The 24,337-nt window shown below is 48.2% G+C and overlaps 1 protein-coding gene across 1 annotated transcript in view; it reads right to left on the minus strand.

Moving 5' to 3' along the window:
• The window catches only part of LCP2 (lymphocyte cytosolic protein 2), a 43,293-nt gene extending 40,087 nt beyond the window's left edge, over positions 1 to 3,206 (minus strand). Inside the window, exon 1 of the mRNA XM_059174278.1 lies at positions 2,905 to 3,206. Within this exon, the coding sequence (XP_059030261.1) occupies positions 2,905 to 2,982 (78 nt within the window). The 5' untranslated portion in view covers positions 2,983 to 3,206. The remainder of the gene's footprint in view (positions 1 to 2,904) is intronic.
• Between the last annotated feature and the right edge of the window lie 21,131 nt (positions 3,207 to 24,337).

The following is a 24,337-nucleotide window of genomic DNA, read 5'->3' on the forward strand; positions in this document are numbered from 1 at the left end:
ACAGAGAGGATTCTATGAGGACCCAGCTTTTGAAAGCAGTGGTCTAGAGCAGGTACATGGTGTTGTAGACGGGACAACTGAGGCCCAGAGAGAGGAAGAGATGGGCCTAAGGTCACACAGTGGTTTGGGAGCATAGCTGGGATTAGAAATGGCTCTGACCCAGGGCCTTACCACGGCATGGCCCAGGGATGCTCTCTTGCCAAGTCAAAAGAAATTGGAGGGGCTAGGAGCACCTGAATGGCTCCGTCAGTTAAGTATCTGCCTTCAGCTCAGGTCATGATCCTAAGGCCCTGGGATCAAACCCCACCCACATCAGGCTCCTTGCTCAGTGGAGAGTCGGCTTCTCCCTCTGCCTCACACCCTGCTCTCTCTTTCTCTCTCTCTCTCAAATAATAAAGAAAATCTTAAAAAAAAAAAAAAAAAAAAGAAAGAAAGAGAGAGAGAGAGAAAGAGGAAAGGAAGAAATAAAGAAAGAAACAAAGAAAGAAAAAAAGGAAAGAAAGAAAGAAGGAAAGAAAGAAATTGGAGGGGTTAAAGAAATCCAAAACATGACCTCTATCCTCAGGGACTTGCATTCCAGACAGAGGATGAGCTCCACATATCTAAGTAAGACACGAAGGCCTGCCAGTCTGCCTGGGCATCCCCAGCTAGGGTCCAGTGAACAGCAGGAAAAGGGACTATCCAACATAAACTGGCCCCCCGCAATCTGTTGAGTGCTGCACACACCGTATCTCCTTTCATCCTTTCAACAATACCATGCAGGTAGTTGCTCTGAGTGTCTCTCGTGTGTTGATGAGGAAGCTGAGGCTCAGAGAGGTGAAGTAAAGAAGGGAAGGTCACCCCCAGGCAGGGGGTAGAGCCAGGATTCCGAGCAAAGTGTCTGACTCTAGAGCTGCCTGGGAGGGGTCTCGGAAGGGGGACCAACCTCTCCGCTTCAGTAGCAATTGTACCTGTTCGTGGATTCTTTGAACAGGATCCTTGATGACTAAGATCCATCCCCAAATGACTACGTGGCCAATTCATTTGCTATGTTCTCTCTGGGGGAATTAAGTGCCCAGGATTTCAAGGAAATCCATCTGTGTCCGTGGGGGATGGGAACTTCCAGATCACAGATTCCCTTTAATCTCATCCTACCGTCGTTTTTCTTCCATCTCTTCCCTTCCTTTCTCCTTCCTTCCTTCCTTCCTTCCTTCCTTCCTTCCTTCCTTCCTTCTTTCTTCCTTTCTATGTCAGGAGAAGAAACCTGTTCTAGTGCTGCTGATGTATCCCAGGGTCTGGGTTCTCCAAGAAGGAGGCTCTCTCTTCCCCCAGCCCAGGCAGATGGCCATCGCCCTGAGTCACCCCTGACCTATCATCCGTCTCCCCGCCCTGGGGGGGACTTGTCCATGCATTCTGCTGTGGCATCGCTGTTCACAGTTCTTCTCACACTGACGATGGAGCCTGTCTGGGCCTTTCAGTCCGTTCCCAGGATCCTCTCACCCATTCTCAGCATTTTCTCTTTTCTTTAATGGACGTAACATGCAACTTTATAGCATCTTGACAAATGTCACCTTCTTGTCCTAACCCATCTGGTCTACATTTAAGAAAAACACTTCAAAAGTCAGTTGTCCCAACCACCTTTGCACCCACAGTGCTGAAACCTAAGCTTATTGTGACCTTTTGGAGGAAAGAAGAACAAAAACGAGATGTACACAAAGCGGCAAATAACAGGGCCTGGGGCTGTGCCTCTTTCATGCCACACCCGCTTCTACATCCGCTCATGTCTCTCCTGTAAGTGGAGGGGGAGCAGAGAGGCACTATAAAGACCCCAGGTGTCTCTGTGTCCCAGAGAGCCCCATTCCACTCCCAGGAAAAACAGAAAGTTGACTCAAATGACCTTGAAAGTCTTGACCGTAAAATCACATCTTTATAACCATCTGGTATGTCAACTGATTTCCATCAAAGCCTCCAGGGACAGGGCTGTTAGAAGCTCAGATGTCCCTTCTGAGGGATATCCTCTGTTCACAGAGTTGGAGAGTCCCTGAGTCATGTGGCTTGGGATCTCCCCCAAGCAGATGTGTGGCCTGTGGTCCCCCCAGCAGATGACCAAGCACAGGGTTCCTTGAGCAGCCCCTCCAGGGCCAGTACACAGAACAGTATCACTCCTGTCTCGGGTTGGCCACAAGCCTGGCCTCTGACCCTGATGGCGAAATTCTTCCTCTTAGGTGCCTCAGTTTCCCCAGCTATCTCAACCGATCACAATCTGGAGCTCATAGTAGTTCTCTTGCCTGCTTCATAAGACCTTCCAAGAGCTCCAGCAAGACTCCATTCTCCCTAAGGGCTTAAGGAGCCCTCTTTCAGGTCAGGAGCAATGACTGCCCAGACGCCAGTTCTGGCATTGTCTGTCCTAGCCTTCTCCAGCCCTCCTGCCCTGCCTTTGCTTTCTCCCACACCCAGGACTCCATTCACCCCTTTCTAATAAGCAGCCTCGATCTCATTAGTGGTTACAGCAGTTTTGAGTCTCTGAGCATGGACTCTGAAGCCAGAAAGGTATGTCACATGTAGTCCCTGGGGCTTTGGGCCATTGTAACCTCCCTGAGCCTGCTTTGCAGCTGAGCCAAGAGGACGACGATCTCAAAGAGTGTTAAATGGGACACTGCCTAGGGAGCACACACCAGAGGCCTGGCATTTAATGGGTGCACGTCCATCTGAGGCCCCCCCCTTCTCCCTGAAACTCATCGCCAGGTGCACTCAGCGTGTACGTTCATCTACACCCCGCTCGCTCAGCTGGTAAGGCTGCCGTGGGCTTGGACGATCCCCACTCTGTTTTGCACCTCTCATGTTCTGCCCAGACTCCTCCTCCAAGCCTCCGTCCAGCCCACCGAGGGCCACCGGCCTCAACACCGACCAGAGAGTAAGGCTCACCTTCCTGAAATAGTCTGCAAGGCTGTCAGGATCCCAGGACAGGACGTCCGAGCGAAAGGGCACATTCTTCAATGCCATAGCTGTGCTCCTGGGATAGAACTCACAGGCGGAGCGTAGGTGCTGCAGCCATGGACAGAGAACCCCGAATCCAGAGCACAGAGATGTCCTTGGCTCTTCCAACTCCCAGTTACCTTCTGGAACCCCCCGTTGGAGCACACGTCTTTTCGGCTCTAACCAGATCCCAGAAAGCAACGGCTTCCTCTGCGAACAAATATGGTCTCTTCTCAGAAAACGACTCAGCAAGTTTCCTTTACCACTTCCTCTGCTCGGCTCTAAATAAGTAAACAAGGAAGCCCAGCTCTAGGGGCTGGAGAGGTAACTAGAGCACCAGGGTGGTAATCTTGCCCTGGTCCTGGCCTCCTGGCCACCCCCACCCCACGGGAGGGGCAGAGAGGGGGACCTAGACTCCGGTGTGAGCCCAAGCGCGTTTCCATTAAAAGTCCTGGCACCCAGATAGTCATACCACCGTCCTGCTTGACTGGGTCTTTGCAGATGAAAACCAGTTTTGACAGTTGACCTCAAATATACATAAGCTCCCCCATCAGCAAACTGCGGGGGTAAGGAGCATGGCTCTGTAACGCTTTCCAACCCTCCCTCAGTCTCTCCCAAAAGGACAAGGATGACGTCACTTCAGCTTCCATGGAGTTAGGAGGCAATTCTCCAGGAGGGAGCCGGGGCTCCCAGGGCTGAGAAAGGGGCTGCCCCGGGCATACCCAGGTTTCACTTCTGATGGGATTGTTTCCACACTGTGCAACCCTACACAAGGACTTAAAATCGAGGAGTCTTGGTTTCCATATCCGTAAAATAGGAAAACAGGAATTGTCTCATATATACATAAACGTAAGATGCAGTTAACAGGATAAACTTTTAAAAAAAAAAATCAAAAGCACACAAAGAGCAACTGCTGTTGATGATGCCACGGGCTCTATCTGCTGTGGTTTTCCCCATAGATTCTAGGCACCATCGATTCCCCCATATCCTCTACCCGAAGAGTACACTCTCCGGAGTGGCCCTACAGCGGGACATGGGCACCTGCCGCTCTCTGAGCTGCTCTCAGACCCTCGCATTTCTCAGAGGATGCACCCCTCATTTTCAGAGGGCAAATCCAGTGCATAAAAGCAAATACATTTGTGAAATGTCGCAGTCTCTAAACACGGGTTCTCCGCTTGAGCTAATGCTCTGGGCCCCCACATTCACGCACAGCTCTCCATTCTGGTGCTTTAGGAAAGCATCAGGCTCTGTTGCATTTACTGAGTGACACTACCTTGGTCCCCGAGGACCTCCACTCTTGAAGCCCTTCCGAGGGCAGCTTTGGCCATGCAGAGTTCCCATCTTAGGCACAAAGGAGCCCCACTGTCCCTGCTCCAGACTCTCCAGGTCATTCTGAGCTACTAGGAGATCTGCATTTCATTCCAGGCCCAGGACCTGAGAAACAGCCCAAGGAGCGCTGGACGCACGAGTCATCATTGATCAAGGCCACCCAGGCAAGTACTCTGCACAGGGTCGAGGACCTAAGAGCTCTCAGGACTCACTGTGCTCGACAGGGCACAGCCCTGCTGTTCAAAAGCTCCGCCATTGCGGGGAGAGGTCATCTGGTGTTTCAAATCACCAAACAGTGATCGATGACAGAAAGCTATTTCAAAAGAGAAGGAAGGAGAGAAATCACTTCTGCGTGGGGTAGTCAAAGAAGATGTTGTGGGGGTGCCCGGGTGGGTGAGTGGTTTGAGTGTCTGCCTGGGATTGAACCCCACATCATATCGGGCTCCCTGCTCAGCACGGAGTCTGCTTCTCCCCCTCCCTCTGCCCCGATGCCATGCTCATGCCCCTGATCGCTTGCTCACTCTCTCTCTAAAATAAATAATGAAATTTTAAGGAAAAAAAAAAAAGCTGTGGCATTAGCTGGAATTGAAGCAGGGCCTTGGAAGATGGAGCAGAGGGAGAATATTCTGGACCTGTCGGGGGCTGTGTGTGGGTGGGTACTTAGCGAGCAAAAACAAAACAAAACAAAACAAAAGAAAAACGCACAGCACCTATGGAAAGGAATGTTTAATATCATTCTTAGAGATAGAAGCGTTTTTTAAAATAATGTTCAATCCCAGTCAGGAGAATAAATATCTACAGAAACATAGAGATTGAATTAAGGTATAGCTAAATATCAGGCTCCCTTGAAAGAATGCTCCAGTAAGTGTGGCCAGGATGGACAGTCCTTGGAGCCCATTTAGAAGAGAGACACAGCAGGTAAGAAATGCGGACGACAGTGATGATGGAGATAAGGCTCATCACGAGTGAAACACCTAAAGTCCTTCCTGTGTGCCAGGGAGTAGTAGGCTAGAATCTTGTTAATTATTCGTGCTATCACCTCTCCTATTTTACAGAAGGGAAAGCTGAGGCTCAGAGAGATAAAGGTACTTGCTGCCTTGCACCCAGCAAGTGGGTTGTGCAGCCAGATCTCTCTGGTGCCCTCTCTGGGTCCAGAGTCCCTGTCCTTCCTTTTCTGTCACCTCAAGGCTCTGAGATGTTGCATAAATCACTCTGGTGGAGAAGGGATGCAAACCCAGCTCTGTCTCCAGAGTCTGTGCTCTGTCCTACTCTATCAGCCTCCTTTCCATGAAGGGCAAGGTAGCTTGTCATTCTGGACAACTTATAAAGAGGATCCAGCACCTTCTATGAGGCCTCTGGTGCCCCCACCCCATACAGCCAGAGGCCCATTCCTCAGAAGAGCCACCAAATAGACAAGAACAAGTGACTCGAGAGGAAGTGGGTTGCCTCAGGCCTGGAGTCTTTCTTCTTCCTCAGATCTCGGTGATTTCCCAACACTCACAAATTTCACATCTCCTGTCTCTGGCTGAGGGCTCCCGAAGCTCTGGGGGCAGGGCCAGTTTGTCCCCAGGAGAAGTTCAGGATGCCAGAAGGACCACAGTGATTCTGCGCAGGTCAGCTCGCTTGGCCCACTCCTTGCCTGAGGAGAGTCCTAATGGCAGCCCCTTGGTACAGCCCAGCACAGAAGGGACACTGCAGCAATGAAGGCCGGGCCAGCTCACAGCAGTGCTCTAGCAGGCATGGGTCTTGGCTTCAAGCATGAAGCAGAGCGGAGAGAGGGACAGGTAAGGCACAGTGATGAAAAGCTGTAGCCTGGGTGGGAATGCGCTCTCCCTTCCCTCCCTCTCCCTGAGCTGGTGGAGAAAGCCAGGAAGGAGAAAATGGAAAGGTTAGCAGAGGCCTTCTCAGACTTTGGGATCTTTTGTCCAGATTAGGAAGGGACAGTCAGCGCACACTAAGAACACCATGCCAGTATAAGGAACAGGGACTCATGGGACAAGAATTTGAAAAGTGCAATCGAAGAGCTTGTAGACAAGAGAGTGATACCTCTAGGGAGTGAGGTGTCAGATTTTTAGATCTTAGAGACTCAAAGCAGATGCAGGAATTGCATACTGCAAGAGTCAGGGACCTCTCCCGTTCCCCCTGCCTCCCCCCACCCCACCTGGACTTGAAGCCCCCTCTTTTCCTGCTAACCCACAGCAGAATCATGGGAGGAGATGACTGTCTTCTTCTCCACTAATTTGAGGGGTGAGCAAGATAAGCGATTCATTAGAAGAGACTTGGAAGCTGCAGCTTCTGCACGTGGAAGAGTCTGAGGATGGCCCTTGGCCACCAGGAGAGAATGGAAGGCAAGCCTTTGGAGGGGAGAGTGTTGGCTTCCTAGGAGAGGCTGCTAAGGCCTTAGATGGTGGGTGAGAGGACACACTTACTCGGATTTGACCTGTACCGAGGGTCTTGGCTGGGGAGAGAGGCCAAAGTGGAGGTGTGAGGCACAGAGAGGGTGACGACATGGGGCCTTGTGGGTGGTGGAGACAGATGCCTTCGCGTGGGTGGAACCCAGCCTCACCTCCACCAACATCTTATGGCTGCTTGGGCCACTTGAAGTGAGGCACTGCTGGAGTGAATTGCTCTTGAACTGTCCTTAGGGCCTGGGTGGGTTTGCCTATAGAGGGAACAAGAACCACAGATGTCACCATCACAAGGAGGGGACAGTTTTCCCCTCCATCCTCAGAGGCCGGTAGTGGAAGCGCCATCTGTGTGCAATCCTTCTTGATGGCAAAGGCTTGTACCCACATAAGAGGGTAGCACAGGAAAGCCCAGAAGGCGCCCTGACCACTTCTCTGAGCAGGGTGCTTCCACACACCCAGTGGCCATACACTAAGACACAACGTGGTGACCCTACCTCAGAATGGGTGTGCTGGGGGAACAGGCTTGCCATGCAATCACCTGGGGAGGTGCAAGGGCCATGTTCACTAGAGCTCCTGGAGACTGCAGGGTGGGAAACGTGGGGTGATGCTGGTGCCTGCCCACAGCCGCCCTTCCTCAGGCCATACTCTAGTCTGTCCCAATAGCCCCCAATATGTGCCTGACACCCCAGACTGGACACAGTCCTCACCTCCCCCATCCTGGGATACACATGAGGAGAGCAGGAATCAGCTGTTACATGCAAGACAACGAAGAGCAATATTTTCCACTTCCTCAAAGCTGACAAGTTCATTCTTTTCAAAAAAAAAAAAAAAAAGAAAGAAAAAAAAATGTCTTTTTCATCCTCTCTGTTTCTCTGCTGTTTTCACTGAGGTACCTCAGAAGTTTGAAAGTAGGTGGGAGGAAGTGCTTATTTGGACTTCCTGTCAAGCCTCCCTTCCTTGCCTGCCCTATTTTTGACTTAGGCAGCCTATCCCCAGATAGCTCTGCCACCAAGGGAAACTCCCCAAGTGGCCGCAAGGGGTGGGTGGCATGTGGGCAAGGGCAGAAGAGAGGAAGGCAGGCTTCTCATCTCCGTAAAAGAGAAAAGGCACTGCCCCCCTCCCCCCTCCGTCTTCGGGCAAGCTGTTGAGAGGCAGAGGTGGGATAAGTGTGAGAAAAGCAAAAGCAGTCTTATCCACAGCCCAGAAAAGGTAGTTATGGCCTCCTCCAGCTGTTTCTTCCCAAGGAGCAGCAGTGGCCCAGGAAACACATACATGCCCTAGGAGGAAGCAAAGATTTGCTACAAGCAAACTCAGTAGCTCAACATGTTTCAAATTCCTTATAGCTCTTGGCCCTTTGGATCTGCACGAAAGGCCTCTGACTAGATGGCAATGCTCCCATTTTGCAGATGCTGAGAGACCAAAATTCTCTTGCCTACATTCTCATAGCTAGTAAACACAGACCAGGAATGCAAGCCCAGGCCTGGGTGGATTTCCATCTGTTGTCCTGCTGTACAACTTGTCCCTTCAGTCTCGGGAAGTCACTTAGCTGTTGACTGTTAGTCTGGATTTTCCTGTCTCAGCTGTGGCCTTGGTGCTTGTGGCCCCCTCACTGTTTCTGGAGCTCCTGATGTGGGTCGCATTGCCTGCCTTGAAAGTATCAGTGCCCTAACCATCAGTTTCTATCTGACCTTCCAGGTTTTTGATCCAGACAGAGTGCGTCTCTCAATACACTGTCCCAGACGAGTCACCTCGGTAAGACTTATCAGTCCTGCCCATCTTACTGCGCATGAATGTCAGAGCCTTCCTGCGAGCACGTTCCTGGAACAGACGGTGGATCCCTTAGGAGGAGTGGGTTAGGGGCTTGGGGAGAAGAGGGTCTTGAAAACACATGCTGTGTCTATCAACCTTTCCATGAGACAGCAAAGGTTTGGGGGAAAGGAAAGCTAGAATCTTTTATGTATTATAGCATGTGGCCCTTGTGAGTGCTCTTTGGGAAAGGGAGGTAGAGAATCCATATCCATTGTACAGATTGTAGAGAAAGGCTTGCAGAGAACAGATGCCAGTCCAGAGCCTCACAGGTAAAAGACATGAAATCTGGGATTTGAAACTAGACCAGTCTGAAGCTAAGACTCTTGCCATTAAAGATGCAGTTTCCAAGCATGGAAGTTTTACTAGATGAATGATTAGTATTTACCCAGAACCAGGTCATACCAACCATATTATTAGGCTATGAAAGAAAGATTATTCTATATAATGGATCTTGGTTTGCATCTCTTTTTCTCTAATAAAAAATGATACAAGCTTGGTGATTCTCATGCCAGGTAAGTGGCACAGGCTCATGGAGCCCCTCAAATATACCCTACAAGTAGGTGGACATGCCGGTGGGGCCACAGCTCAGCTGGGTCAGGCTGAATGGGGGATGGGAGGTGCAGGACTGCAGGAGAGGGGTGAAGTAAGTAGAGTGATGGCTCACATTGCTCCAGCTGGGACCCTGAAGAAGCCTGCATTGCCCTGCTGGGGAGGCCCCCAGGAATTGTCTGGCTTCTTCATGTTCTTAAAACTATCCTTATCATTACGTGAATACCCTGTCTCCCAATAAGCTACCTCGTTACACAGAGTTGGGTGGGCTCTGTGGCTCGTCTGGTTCCAGCTGCTGTAACAAAATATCCATTGCAGACTGGGTGGCTTATAAACAGCATAAATTAATTTCCCACTGTTCCGGAGGCCAGAAGCCCAAGATCAAGGTACCAGCATGGGTGGGAGGTAGGAGCCCTCTTCCTGGGTGGTAGGCGGCTCCTTGTCGCTGGAAGGACAGGTTAAAAGACTCTGCAGAGTCTTTCCTACCAGGGCCCTGATCCCATTCAGGAGGGCTCTACCCTCTTGGCCTAAGTACCTCCCAAAGACCCTGCCTTCTTATACCTGCCCAGTGAGCATTAGGATTTCAACAGAGGAATTTGACAGAACTATTAAGGCCGTATAGCCCAATACAAAATCTGTATCTCTCCCAGGATACGTGGACCATTCCTCTTTAATTTGGCCCAAAAAAATGTCAAGGGGAAGAAAAAAGGGGCAGCCTGGGGTAAGAATGGGAGTTGTGGGCTAGAAGGTGGGGAGGTCCCGGGCTTGAATTCTAATCACAGTAGTGCCCTCAATTGGGGGTCTGTCCTTGAGTCCTTTTTACAGGTTCCTCATCTTTTAAAAAAGGCTAATGATACTTAACATTCCTCTTGACACTTTTGTGAGAAATGAAGTTGCTCGTGTTACGTGCCTGAACTATGTCTGGCCTATGATAGAGACACCATACATTTGTTTCCTCTTCCCAGACAATTTCTAGAGCTTCTTTGCAGCTCTCACTTTCTATGATATTTCTCAATAGCTGATTAATTTTCTGTCCATTTCTCTTTGGAGACAGAAACAAAAAGGATACTAATAACCTGATACAGGGGGTTTATTCTGAAAAGCGTTCACAGAGAACCCTCAAAGGATGATCGTCTCTATTATCAGCTAAACTGGGACTTTGGGAAAGTGGAAGAGATGCTATCAAAACAATTCCAGACCAGGAGGCATAGTTTGGGCCCCTCCCTGCAAATGGGCGTCTGACTCACAGTCATCACACAGCTGTCCTGGTGCCTTGGCCAGGTTTGGCCAGTCTTCTGTGAGTTTCAGCTGCCCTTCTCAAACAAAAGTCCCTATGCCTTCCCTGTCCTGGCAAATGGTGACTCTGTTTGCATCTAGCAAGAAGTCAGAATCCCATTTCCCACACGCAGAGTGTAATTAGGGGGAGGCAGGTTCAAGCATATGGCCTTGAGCCCAGCACCTGTTACTACCTGTTCGATGGGCTTCCTCAGAGCACTGCCTTCATGGGCCCTTACTAGACCTGGAGGGCCCGGTCACTCTCTTTAAATCCAGGAAACTACCAAGTTCACAGCTCTCAGTTGAAAGTGTGAAAAGCAAACAGAAGTGCCACACACTTCCCTCTTCCCTCCCCCACCCTACCAGTGTTCCCTGTGAATCTCTTACAGAGATCACAAGCATCTGGTACTGCCAGACTGCAAAGGTTATGATTTAGGAAGTCTCACCAAAACAACCTCAAGGCCAAAATTCCCCTAAGCTGCAGCCTCCTCTGACAGAGGGCTTTTGCTCCCATTTCAGGGGTTTCCTTTGTGAACCTCAGAACTCGGAGGGACTCGAGTCCATCCTGGAGACCTGCTAGAATGATCCCTGGGATCCAGCTTGTCTTCCTCAGTCCAGCCCCTCAAAAGCTTGAAACCGCATATAATTTTCTCCCTCATGACAGAAGCTAGAGGTGTCAAGACCCAGATTCTAGAATGAGGGTAACATGTCTAAATTCCAACTCTTCCTCTGCAGCTGTGTGACATTGTGCAACTTACTTAACTTTTCTGTGCCACAGTTTTCACAAGGGGATGGGAAAATCTTTATTATAATGTCCACCTCAGTGGGCAGTTGGGAGGATTCAGTGAAAGAAAATCGCAGGACAGAGTGCGGTACATGTACACGTACGTGATGATCCTTGCTCATGTTGTGCGCTGCTGGGAACTCAACAGCCTCCCTCGTGCCTCCCAGGCACCGACCCAGAGGCGCAGTTAATTTTCACTTGCGGTGAGCTCCCTAGGTTGCGTGTAACACCAGGCTCCCCTTATCACATGTGGGTGGGGATCAGCTGCATACATTACTCTGTAATATTTCTTTTTTTTTTTTTTTAAGATTTTTTATTTATTTATGTGACAGACGGAGATCACAAGTAGGCAGAGAAGCAGACAGAGAGAGGAGGAAGCAGGCTCCCTGCTGAGCAGAGAGCCCGATGTGGGGCTCAATCCCAGGACTCTGGGATCGTGACCTGAGCTGAAGGCAGAGGCTTTAACCCACTGAACCACCCAGGCGCCCCTACTCTGTAATATTTCTGATGGAGACAGATAACACAAGCAACAGAGTCAAACTCCCCAAATATTTAAGCATTAAGACCTGTGCTACGATTTCACAGGCTGGTAAGGCCAAGTGGACATGCAAGTGAGTGAAGAAGCCTTGGTAGGAAAAACAGCAGTCCAGTGAAATAGCCAATGGCAACTTACTCCAGGCATAAGGCAGAAAGATGGTTAGGAGGGGTGAAGTCTAGGGCAAATGGAACCGCTCGGGGTCATGCTAATCGTTGCCGTATTGTAACGAGGGCTGGCTTGTACAAGATTGGGGCCCAGTCAGCGCATACTTACTTAAGGGAAACTAGAAAACTAGATTTTCTGTCAAAAAAGGAAATGCAATCAATGTCCTAATCCTGGAATCTGTGACTATGTCCAGTTACGTGGCAAAGAGAAATTCAGGTTGCTAATCAGCTGGCTTTGAATTCTCAGAATCCCGGAATATCTGAATGGGTCCAATGCGTCCCAAGGGTCTTTAAACGTGGCAGAGGTAGGCAGAAGAAGAGAGTCCATGGAAATATGACTATGGAGGAAAGGCACAGAGAGATGTGATGTTCTGGTTTGGAAAACGGAGAAAGGAGGCCACAAGCCAGGGAATGGGAGTGGTAGTTGAGAAAGTCAGGGAAAGTGATTCTCTTCTAGGCTCTTGGGGAAAGAATGCAGCCCTGTTTTCAGATTAGTGAGACCTGCATTAGAGTTTTTACTTCCAGAAATGTAAGAATGAGTTTCTATTGTTTTGAGTCACTAAATTTGTGATAATTTCTCACAGAAACAGTAGAAAACTAATATATCGATTAACTTAAAGAAAAAAGAAAAAAAAAAAAACATGTGGACAGGGTGCCTGGGTGGCTCAGTCTGGCTTTAGCTCAGGTCATGATCCCAGAATTCTGGGGTAGAGCCCAGATGTACTGGGCTCCCTGCCTGGTGGGAGCCTTCTTCTCGCTCTTACACTGCCTGCCGCTCCCCCTGCTTGTGCTCGTATACTCTCTCTTTCTCTGTCAAATGAATGAATAAATCTTTAAAAAAAAAAAAAAGAAAGAAAGAAAAAAAGTGGGCCAAACTAACCACAGGTGTTGGCTGTAGAGTCCCTATCAGCCACTTCTTTCTGAACCACTGAATGATGTATCACTTCTTATGCTGAAAGTCCCTGATGACCTAATCAGTGTCTGAGCAGTGCCTGAGATCACACAGTAGTGATTCACAGTAGGGATGTGGATTCCTAGAACAGTGTCCAAGTGCGTCCTGCGTACTTAGGCCTGACGTCCACATAAGTATCCACAGCTGGGAGACAAAAGGAACTAGCGATTCAGATGGTGGAGGCCATTTTGCCAACAGTTCTATTCAACTGCAAAAACTAAACGCCCCAGCGGGCTCCAGAAGGCCAACTACAGGTACTGTCTTCAGAACTCAAATCCTGTCCCCAAAATAGACTTATTTCTAGACACAGTGTATTGCGCTGGATCCTTTCTTTCTAGACACAGCGTATTGCGCTGGATCCTTTCTTTCTAGACACAGCGTATTGCGCTGGATCCTTTCTTTACTGCTCTCAACTCCGCTGCCATTTCCCAGACTGACGTTCCTATTTTGCCAGCCATCACATTTTCTCCCTCTCTCCCTCCTCCCTCCCCCTTCCTTCCTTTCTTCCTTCCTTTCTTTCTTCACATGTAATTTCTGAACAAATATGTCTTCATTCAACACCATGTACAGCGTTGGTTTTCTGAGCCCTGGATCTGGGATTGCTTTACATGGAAAGAATACCTACCTATCAAGACTATGGAGTGTTAGAGTTGAATCCTTGGGAAAGAGAACCAGATTTTTGTAATTATGGACTAGCAAAGTCCTCCAAAGTGGAAGCTCATGGGTGTCCTTTAGCTGTAGGAGTTCTGTTGGAACCACAGTGCTCCCTGCTGCCCCCACCCCCAGAAGATGATCTTGAAAGCCTTGACCTGGAGTGTGTCCTCTTAAGTATCCATAGATACATAGATCTGTATAAATATATAATGTAGGGTTGCCTGGGTGGCTCAATGGGTTAAAGCCTCTGCCTTCAGCTCAGGTCATGATCTCAGGGTCCTGGGATCGAGCCCCACGTTGGCTTCTCTGCTCAGCAGGGAGCCTGCTTCCCCTTCTCTCTCTCTCTGCCTGCCTCTCTGCCTATTTGTGATCTCTGTCTGTCAAATAAATAAATAAAATCTTAAAAAAAATTAAAAAACACAATATAATAAAATTATATAGTATTATATATGTGTGTGTGTGTGTACATAACACACACACACTCATGCTCACAACAGTCCTACAAAGTATTTATATCACAATAAAAATAAGACAGCTGAGGCACAGAGAAGTTCCCTCCTTCTGTGGGAGACAAACATTAAAAAAGAACAAAGAAGAGGCTCTGGGGTTCCACTGTCCAATATAGTAGCCACTAGCCACATGTGGCTATTGAAATTAAAAATAATCAAAATGAAATTTAAAAATCTCAATTCGTTGGTCACACACATTTCATGCACTCAACAGACATTTGCAGCCAACGGCTACTATTACGGACACAGAAGGCTTCTGTCATCGCAGAGCGGCTCTGGGGAGTGCTGGTCTGGAGTGTTGTGGTTAATAATGGGAACTCTAGGATTTGAATCTTCCCTGATGCTCTCCAGCTGGGAGCATTGAGCAAATCTCTTAACCTTTCTGTATGTCGGGTTATTGATCTAGAGCATGTAGTTAATAATAATACCATCTTCAGAGAAACTGAGCAAAGATCAATAAATTCTTGGGTGTTTAGAACAGTGAACAGCACGTAGTGACCATCTGATCAATGACCCTACTCTCATGAATATAAAGAAGAGGGGGGTGATGAATGCTGTGAAAACAGATAAAGCACAGTGAGGGGACAGAGGGTGATGGCTGCTTGTGCGGACAGGTTGGTGAAGGTGGTTCTCTGAAGGAGGTGGCATCTGCATGAAGTCAGGAAGCCTGACTTGGGTAACCAGGGAAGGCTGTCAAAGTAGAGGACATGGGCAAAGCCCTTAAGGCTGCAGAAACAGGAGCCCGGCCAGAGTAGCTAGGAAGGTGTGAATCAGGGAGAGAGGAGAGAGCCCGGCTCAGCTGAGGGCGAAGGACCATCATTTGCTCCGAGTGTGGTAGGGGCACCTGGCCAGTTCTGAGCAGAAAAGCGATGGGAACTGATTGACTTTTAAAGATCCCCCAAGTGATGGGTAGAGAGAGGACTGTAGCAGCAGGAGTAGGGGACGGGGAGGCCCTTAGAAGCTGCTACAGGCAGCAAGCTAGCTGGGAGCACCGAAAGGAGGGGAGGTGAGCACGTTCCATATTCAAGGCAGCTTTGCCCACGGGCTTCCCCTCTGTCTGGAACCCCCTTTGCCCAGGTGACATCCAGATTCACTCCCTTACTTCATTAGATCTTAACTCAGTCTTGACTAAAGTAGCCCTTTTGGAAAAGACTCCCTGTCATCCTTCCCTACTGTTTTTTCTCCTTAGCACGTATCCCAAACTAAGATACAGCATATCTTCCCGGTTTGGTTTACAGTGGGCAGTCAACGTGGGGCTAGGGAGTTTTGTCAGCTTAGCTCATTGCTGAATCCCCAGGGCTTGGAGCAGTCCCTGGTACAAACTAGGTGTTTGAGAAACATTTTTGAATCAGTGAGTGAATGATACTGGGAAGGAACGAGAACATGTGGTCATTGAGAAAACTGAAGCCCAGAGAGGGGAAGCCGTTGGCCTAAACCCACACGGCAGTTCAGGACAGAGCCCACATTGGAGCCCCCGGCCTCTCACCCGTGGCCCCAGACTCTCTCCAGCTCCCCCTCGCCCCATACAGCTTTTCCTTTGCTCTTGGAGCTCTTCAAGAGCGTTTTCCTCTCAAGGCAGCTCTCATTTTCCCCAACCCAGTTGTGTCTTTCACGACTTCCTCGTTTTTTTCCAGACTGTGTTCTTCTATTTGGCTGAACTTTCCCTTTTTCCTGTGGGCCCAGCCCAACAGCAATATCTACTTAGTCACCTGCATCGTGTGAAGGAAACGTTCACAGGACACCAAGATGTCCAACCCAGTTTCTCCACTGGGGCAGTCTGCACAGTAAGGGGCACAGAGAGGGCCCCATGGCTGGGACACGAGAAGGGAGTGTGGCCGGGCAGTTAAGGTGGCCAAGCATTGTCCCCAGAAACATCCGCGCCTCTGAGCAATGATGGTGGGTCACGAGTTCGCTGTGGTTTCTGCCCACGAATTGTCTGGAGAAACCACACTCAGCCTGCTCTTGGGAGCTCAGAGACCTGTCAGCTCAGCCTTCCCTTCCCGCTGTGTGATGGTCTGGAGGGCCTGAGAGCAGGTCACTCCATCTTCCCCTTCCTTCCTGTCCTTCCTGACCCATGCAGCTTGCCTGATGGCCCTTCTGGACTCTTCCCCATCCTATCTCTGGTATAACAGCGAAATTCCCCTTCCTCAGTCTTTATCATGGTAATACAATTAAATAGCTACCTTTTAGAAACCTTCCTCTATTTTAGGCCCTTTGTAAATCCACAATCCTTGCATAGGCTGTATTACACTTTGGGACTCCGGGCTCAGAGTTTACTCTGCGTAAGTGGTGGACTCGGGTTCAGTCCTGGGCCTGTCCGAGCCTGATTCTGGAGCTTGTTTCTTTCCCCCGGACACAGCCACCATTCATTCATTCATCATTCATTCAGTAGTTTTCTATCATGTCATGCTATGTACCAGACACTGTTTTAGGGACTAGATTATGGTGATGCACAAGACAGTCAGGTCCTGCCTCAGAGCACAATGGGAGAGAAAACAATGCAGCAAGAAGCCTGATTTCAGGAGGGATGGTCGCTGTGGACACAAGGAAACAAGCCAGTGTGTGAGACAGCTCAGTGCAGAAAACTTCTTGATTGGGTGTTTGAGGAAAGTTACCTCAAGCTGGTGGATGCCAGACACAGCGGGGAGAAACCACTTCCCTGGAAAGTGGGGGCCAGGTAGGGAAGGGGCCTTGGGTTGGGGCGGGCCATCGGGAGGGTGGGGAGATACATGGCTGACCTTGGGGAAATCACAAGGTCATGCAGGTCTCCTTAACCGCCAACTATGTAAGGGTGTCTTTGCTTTTCATCACCAGCCCTTCTTTGTTAAGTAGTATATCCCATCTCCCCGTCAGGTTTAATGTCAAACATCTCTTCTCTCCTTACCTCTCTTTTCTCTGGTGGGGTTCCCTTACAGGTTTTTCTCCTCTTGACACCAGAGGCTGAGGGAGCTTAAAGCAACAGTCTAGGTGAAGAGAGCGGACAGCAACAGCTCCCTTGAGCTCCCCCTGGGGGCCTTTCTCCAAGATGCATGCGTCTCCACCTCTGCGGCCCCTACCACACTCAGTCCCCACCACATACACCTCCACTCTCTCCCTCTCTGCCCAGTTCCCTTCAGGTGGAAGCTTGGTGGAACCCAGTGTCTGGCTTTGAAATTGGTTGCCCTCTCCACTCCCAGCCTCCTTATGGACCGGCTCTTCTCAGCTCTTGTCTGGTCCCCTGGCCAGGGCTCTAGGGCCCCATGACCAGACTCAGAACCCCTAAGCCACTTATCTGGAAGGTGCCTGCAGAACACTTTAGATGACTCAATGCAAATTAAGAGCCTCATCCTGTCCCCTCTATGAGAATGTGTAAAGGGCCCCCTTCCTTATTCTCGCCCCTATCAATGCTGAATATCACCCCCTTTGGAAAGCTTCCTTGAGCCTCCAAATGTGGGTTAGGAGTCCCTCCTAAATGCTTCCAGAGGGGGCTGCCCTGACCCTCCTATAGCACGAACCAAGAATGGCCATCTGACGGCTCACATCTGCTACTAGAAGGGTGTCTCTGAGAACACAGGTCAACATGGTGTCTCTAAGAGTGAGAAGGGTGCCCAGCTCATGTACCTGAATGAGCCTTCGGAGGTCCAGCTGGCCCACCATGTATGAGGTTGCTGCAGGCCTGCTATCGGGACCTAGCAAACCAGAGTGTGCCTTCACACCCATATCTGATGTGTGCAAATCCCTCTAGATTTGGGGACTCTTCAGCTTCCTCTCCGGTTTCTCCTAAAAAGTGAAAAAAAAAAAAAAAAAAAAAAAAAAAAACGAGGGATCTGTGGGCTCAGCCAGGGTTGGAGGGCCAGAAGCACATGTGTCAAGAGCTCCCTGTGATGGCAAGCGGGGAAACTAGACTTCCTATGCTGGAACCGAAGGGCCTGTGGGGGTTTTTGCATCTGCAGGAAGCCTGCAAGACAGCCCTGTTGGGATAGCGTGGATCCCTGGCACCATCCTGGCACCATCTAGGGCGCTGAGCCGGTCAGAAGGCCGAGGTCTGGGAGCCAGCCAGACGGGCCAATAGGGAAGCAGCGGCTTTATCCACATGGACCATCCAAATCCCTTCAAGTTGTCTGTTACCCTCATATTTTATTTGGTTTGAACAAAGTTATGATTATTTTCTATATACAGAGGTAAAACAGTTATTATGGAAATAACAAAATACAAGCAAGAAACAAGAATAATAGACATTAAGCACTTAAAATTTTATTATTTCCTTTTTTAAAATTAATTTCATACTACGACAATGGGATTGCACTCTTCATATAATTCTTTATAACCTCTTTGTTTTTTTTTTAATATATGCAACATATTGTGAGCAACTTTCCATACGATTGAATATCATCCCAAAGCACCTTTTTAAATGGCTGCAGTGGGTCCTGCCACACACAGGTACTGGAATTTATTTCACTAATTTCCCATGGTTGGATACTTAGGTTGGTTCTAAATTTTACTACTATAATCAACTCAGAAGTGAACATTCTTTCAGCTAAACTGCTCCACACAGTCATGATTATTTCTTTCTTTCTTTCTTTCTTTCTTTCTTTCTTTCTTTTTTTTAAGATTTTATCTTTTTCTTTGACAGACAGAGATCACAAGTAGGCAGAGAGGCAGGCAGAGGCAGAGAGAGGGGGAAGCAGGCTTCCCACTGAGCAAAGAGCCCGATGCAGGGCTTGATCCCAGGACCCTGAGATCTTGACCTGAGCCAAAGGCAGAGGCTCAACCCGCTAAGCCACACAGGTGCCCCCATAATTATCTCTTTAGGATAAATTGCTAGGTGTAGACTTACTTAGGTGGAAGAGACAAACTTTTATAATTTTGTTAGACCTCACACACTGCTCTCCACTGAGAAAGATTCAAATTTGGCTTCTGACAGCAGGACGGAAGGGTATGCATTGTCGCTTTGTGCCATTTCCTTCTGCCAGCATTGCCTTTGGTGTTCAGTCTGTTTTCACTGGGAAGGTAAATGGTGGGCCATGCAATTGGCCCCAGTACCTGCCTGGGAAACTGCCCCCCACCAAAACATCAATAATCTGGTTTATGTCAAGGAAGACTGGTGAGAATATCAGCACCACACTTGAAGCAATGATTTTATATTTTTTGTTGTTATTTTGGTGTTTTTGTTTTTGAGAGAGAGAGAGAGAGTTCATGGGGAGGAGGGGCAGAGGGAAAAGGAGATAGAACCTTAAGCAGACTCCATGCTGAATATGGAGGCTGATCTCACAACCCTGAGATCATGACCTGAACCAAAACCAAGAGTCAGACACTTGACCAACTGTGCCACCTGGGTGGCCCAAAACAATGACTTTTAAAATGCCGTGATGGGAGGAGGGGTTCTGGGTGCTGGATGGGGTACTGCTTAATAGTCTCTCTCTTTCTCACTGCCCCTCCCTTCCACTCGCCCTATCTTTCTCTTTCTCTCAAATAAATATCTTTAAAAATGCCGTGATGGTCCTATCAAACACACCACAGACATTAATGGAATCTGGGGTCACAGAAACTTGCGTGTGAATCTTGTCTTGGACTTGGGCAAGACAGTGCTGAGCCTCAGTTTTCTCAGCTGTAAAATGGATTCATAGGGCATCTAGGTGGCTCAGTCAGTGAAGCGTCCACTTTCGGCTCAGGTCGTGATCCCAGGGTCCTACAACTGAGTCCTGCATCAGGCTCCCTGCTCAGTGGAGAGCCTGTTTCTCCCGCTGGCACCCCCCACCCCTGCTTGTTTCCTCTCTCTCTCTCTCTTTTGACAAAAATTAAAAAATAAAATCTTTTAAAAAATGAAATGGAATCATAATATCACATCCTGATGTGTTTAGTTGGGAATTAAATGTAATCAGGTGTTTAAAACCCACAGCTCAGAGCACCAAGTGAGCCTTCAGCCCATTAGTGGCTGGAACTACTATTAAATAGACACAATAATTTGAGCCAATATAATAAAGTGCTCAGTTGAGGCCCTTAAGAGATCTGTTAAACTGTTAAGGATGATTTCGAACTAATGTAGCAACTATTCTCATGGGAAGCAATGCCCCTCACAAGTTAATTTCTTTAAATATTTACTATATTCTGTGTTGTAATTCAGTGTTTCTTGACATTCCCTGTGAAATTTTATTTGGCTTAACAGACCCTATTTTCATAAAGCTTGTCCTACCTAGCTTTTTCCACGGCAAAGGAAAAGCTAACTGGGGCTTAGACATCAGGTCAAAGAATCCTTGGCTGGTGCCCTTGGGAAAATGCAGATCTTGGGGTTTCCGTGAGCACCCCAGCTCAGGCCTCTGGGTGAGTCCCAGAGGTCTGTCTCATTAGCAAACTCCCAGGTAATTCTTAGACCTAGCTGGGCCCCAGACTGTAAACTGGCATTGGAAATGCTAGAAAGTGACCATAAACTGGATATTTGGAGACTTGTAGAAAGAGGGAGGCTGTTTTGTCTCATTCTTGGAAAAAACACTTACCAAAGTGTCATTTCTACTCTATCCAGAAGAGAACATGGTCTTGGATCTTTGAACAAAGGTCAGCTCTCAGTTTTAAACCTTCTCTTGTGACCTTATATTTTTCTTTCTATCCGATCCCATCTCTTAGGGACGCTGGGAAGTGTGCCTTCTGGTTCAGAATGTGGGCTGGACAGCATAGCCCCGGGTTCTACCTCCATCCCTGAGGACACAGTCAGTCCCAAGATGTGCTGTTTCCCACTGAAACGTCCTTCGGCAGTATACGTTCTGCCTCGGACTGGCCCTGTCTGCAGAAGCCCTATGCTTGTAAACTGCTGTGTCCGTGACCAGGGGCTTCATCTGGAAAAGAGGGAGTTTTTTTTGTTTTTTGGGTTTTTTTTTTAAAGCTTTTATTTATTTATATGACACAGAGAGAGAGAGAGAGAGCACAAGCAGGCAGAGAGGCAGGCAGAGAGAGAGGAGGAAGCAGAGAGCCCGATGCGGGGCTCGATCCTAGGACCCCAAGATTATGACTTGAACCAAAGACAGAGGCTTTCACCCACTGAGCCACCCAGGTGCCCCAAGAGGGAGTTTTTAAGTACAGTTCTGTACTGGTTCTTTCAAGGCCTCCCAGGAAGATAAATGCTATTTTATTTTATTTTATTTTATTTATTTTACTTTGTTTCGTTTCGTTTAATTTGTTATTTTTCCTATCTTTTCCTCTCCTTACAGGTTTCCGTATATCTGCCCAGGCCATGGAACTAATTGTTGAGGTACTAGGTACTCGTCGGTCACCTTATACAAATTATTTCAAATTCTCAAAGCAATTTGAGCTGGCCAGCGGCAGCTGGTTGCCACTTCTGGCTGTCCAGGGTCACCACCTTGCTTCCAATGCATGCTTTGCATGTCCCTGGGGGAACGCTCCCATCAGGGCAGTCAGAGTGCAGGGGGGTGTATTATGGGCCAGTTTTCCCTAGCCCTTTTTCCTTTACTGACGGGGCCATCAGACTCTCTGTGCCAGGATTTTGAGCTCTGAGCTGGGGGTGCGAAGAGCAATACGGGTTCAGCTGGAACGTCAGGGGCGCCGTGCGAGCGTCACCTGTCTCCCAAGGGGGGTGGCTGCGGTGTTGGGGAGCTGCCTGGCCCTCTGGGATCCCCTGATAGCTTCCCACGTCCCAGCCTGTTTGCATTCCCTTCAGTTCACTGAGCCTCCAGCCCCCTGTGGTTCGATGCACACCATTTATAGTTCCAGGCAGAATCTGTTTCTGCTGTTTACATCTAAAACCCTAATCTGATCTCCCGAGATCTTTTTCCTTTTTTTTTTTAATTTAATTTTTTTAAAATTTTTGATTGAAATATAATTAACACACCATGTTACATTCATTTCGGGTGGGTAATATAGCGATTAAACAATTCTATATGTTCCTCGGTACTCACCACCATAAGTGTACTCGTAATCCCCTTAATCTTCCCCAACCCCCCACCTACTTCCCCTCTGGCAACCACCGATTTGTTCTCTGTTTTTAAGAGTCTGGGGTTTTTTTACCCCAGTTTACAGAAAAGGAAATCGAGCTCTGCGTTATAACTCTTTTGCAAAAACTCCCCTCCTGGAGAGCTCATGTCTCAAGCCATACCCGGTGCTCCCTGGGCCCCTGGGCTGGGGGGTTGCGGGGGGAGCCATGGCACCAGGTACCAGTGTGACTCTGGTTCAATTTCCTCACCAAGGCCTGCATCCTGGTTTATTTCCTGAGTTGTGTGTTCTGGGCGGCCAAATTCAGGCCCCTTCCACAAAAGTGGCATGGTATTGTGCAGAGTTCTACTGGTGTGGCGCACGAAACACTGTGACGTGGGACACAGGGGAACACACCCATGTGACACATATAAGCATTGCACACGGTGCTCACACGCATCCTGCCATATGTGAAGAAAATACCCTGAGCTCACCTAACTCATGATTTCATGGGCGTTGTTCAGAAAAAGGAAAAGATGTTGTAAAGTTTAAAAAAAGTAACTGAATTGAAATAAAATAGTAAATCAATAGAAGTAATGGTGGTCCTTCTTAGAAAAAACAAAAACCATAGATGAGAGGAGAAGGTCTGAAATTCGAGACTCCAGGAGCACAGGAAGAACCTCTGGGGAGCGTCTCAGGCCGGACTCTGGTCCTGGATGGGAATCCAGGTGTCTCCTCTTTACTTGGGATTCAGGATCTTTAAGGTTCTGTTCACTATTGGCCCTCTGTCCTTTATCTGGAAGTACCACCAAAACCAAGCCTGGGCTGGAAAGATAGGCTTTTCCATCCAGTTGTAATGAGCAAATGATAGATGCAAGCTGAGGTTTTACTGATTATATAAAGGGGAGATCTGGGAAGCCCATGAATTAGAAAACGAAGTGTTCTGCCCAGTGTTAACCCTCGGGTGTGAATGAGGCTTGTCCTTCTCTCACTGGGGAAGCTCAGATCTGAGCCAACTTCCCCCCAGTTGTTGTTTTCTTCCAACATTCAGTGAAAACTTATTACCCGCTTATCAGGTGCCAGACACGGTGCTGTGTGCTGGCACTCCACCATAGACTAGCACCCAGTCCCCACTCCCCCTGAGCAGGACAGACCCCTGGTCCATCCCCACCACTCACTGCTGCCCACACAATGATACTGATTAGCAGAGGCCCGAAGGAGTAGGAGAGCTCTGCCCTTTCTCTGTGTTGTAGGGGAGTGTGAGAGTGGAGGTGAGGGTGCGGCGGGAGGGAGGGTATGTTTAAGTCAAAAGCTCTTTTTTAAAAAATTTTTAAAGATTTTATTTATTTGTTTGACAGAGAGATCACAAGTAGACAGACAGGCAGGTAGACAGAGAGGGGGGGAAGCAGACTCCCCACCAAGCAGAGAGCCCCATGCGAGGCTCCATCCCAGGACCCTGAGACTGTGACCCAAGCCTAAGGCAGAGGCTTAACCTACTGAGCCACCCAGGTGGCCCCAAACAACTCTTTGTGAGTCTCCTCTAATTACTGTTTATTTTCTGCTAAATCATTTAATTTAACTGGACCTTTGTTTCCTCATCTGTAAAATGGGAATGATGACACACAGACAGGTTAAAATATTAAAAGGTAAAAGGCTTGGTAATATTCCATTGTATGCCTATACCACATTGTCTTTATCCCTTCATCCATTGAGGGACATTCTTGTTGTTTCCACCTTTCCCTATTGCAAATAATGCCAGAGTGAACATGGGTGTGCACCTTATTCCTCCTTAAAAAAGATGGAAAACCTGTCACCTGCTACGACAAGGATGACCCTTGAGGACATTGTGCTGACTGCTATAAGATGGACCCGGAAAGATAAATTGTATGACTCCACTTACATGAGGCATCTAAAGTCATCAAGTCCTAGTGAGTAAAAGCAGAAAGTAGAGTGGTGGTTGCCAGGGTTGGAAGGGGAAGTGGGGTGTTGCTATTCAACGGGTCTAGAGTTTCAGTCCTGCAAGACAGAAAAGCCCCAGAGAACCGCCAGGCAGCAAGGTACATGTAACTAACACTACTGTATAGCACATATAAACATTTGCTAAGAGTAAAGATTTCATTTTTTTTTTATCACAATAAAAAAGGGAAAGGGCATAAGTAAACAATACCATATGCTCTTTATGAACATTTGCATTTGTAGTAAGTGTATAAAAACATGGGAGAAGGCTGCCTACCAGTTTTTGGCAAGCAATTGTTTTCAGGAAGTGAGGGAGAAATGGGTTTGGGGAAAGGAGACTCCAGTGTATTTATTTATGAAGATTTAATTTTTAAAACAAAAGGACCCAAAGCAAAATGGGCAAAATACAAAGTGAGGGATATGTTGGGATTTACCATCATCTATTGTGTTCGAAATATTTAACAACAGTAATTATGAATAAGACAGTGCTCACCAAAGTTGTTGCCACAGAGAAGGTCCCAAAAAGTAGAAGCCTAATAATACAAATAATGCAAAT

Source organism: Mustela lutreola, chromosome 5, assembly GCF_030435805.1.
Source record: "Mustela lutreola isolate mMusLut2 chromosome 5, mMusLut2.pri, whole genome shotgun sequence".
Taxonomy (NCBI): Eukaryota; Metazoa; Chordata; class Mammalia; order Carnivora; family Mustelidae; genus Mustela; species Mustela lutreola.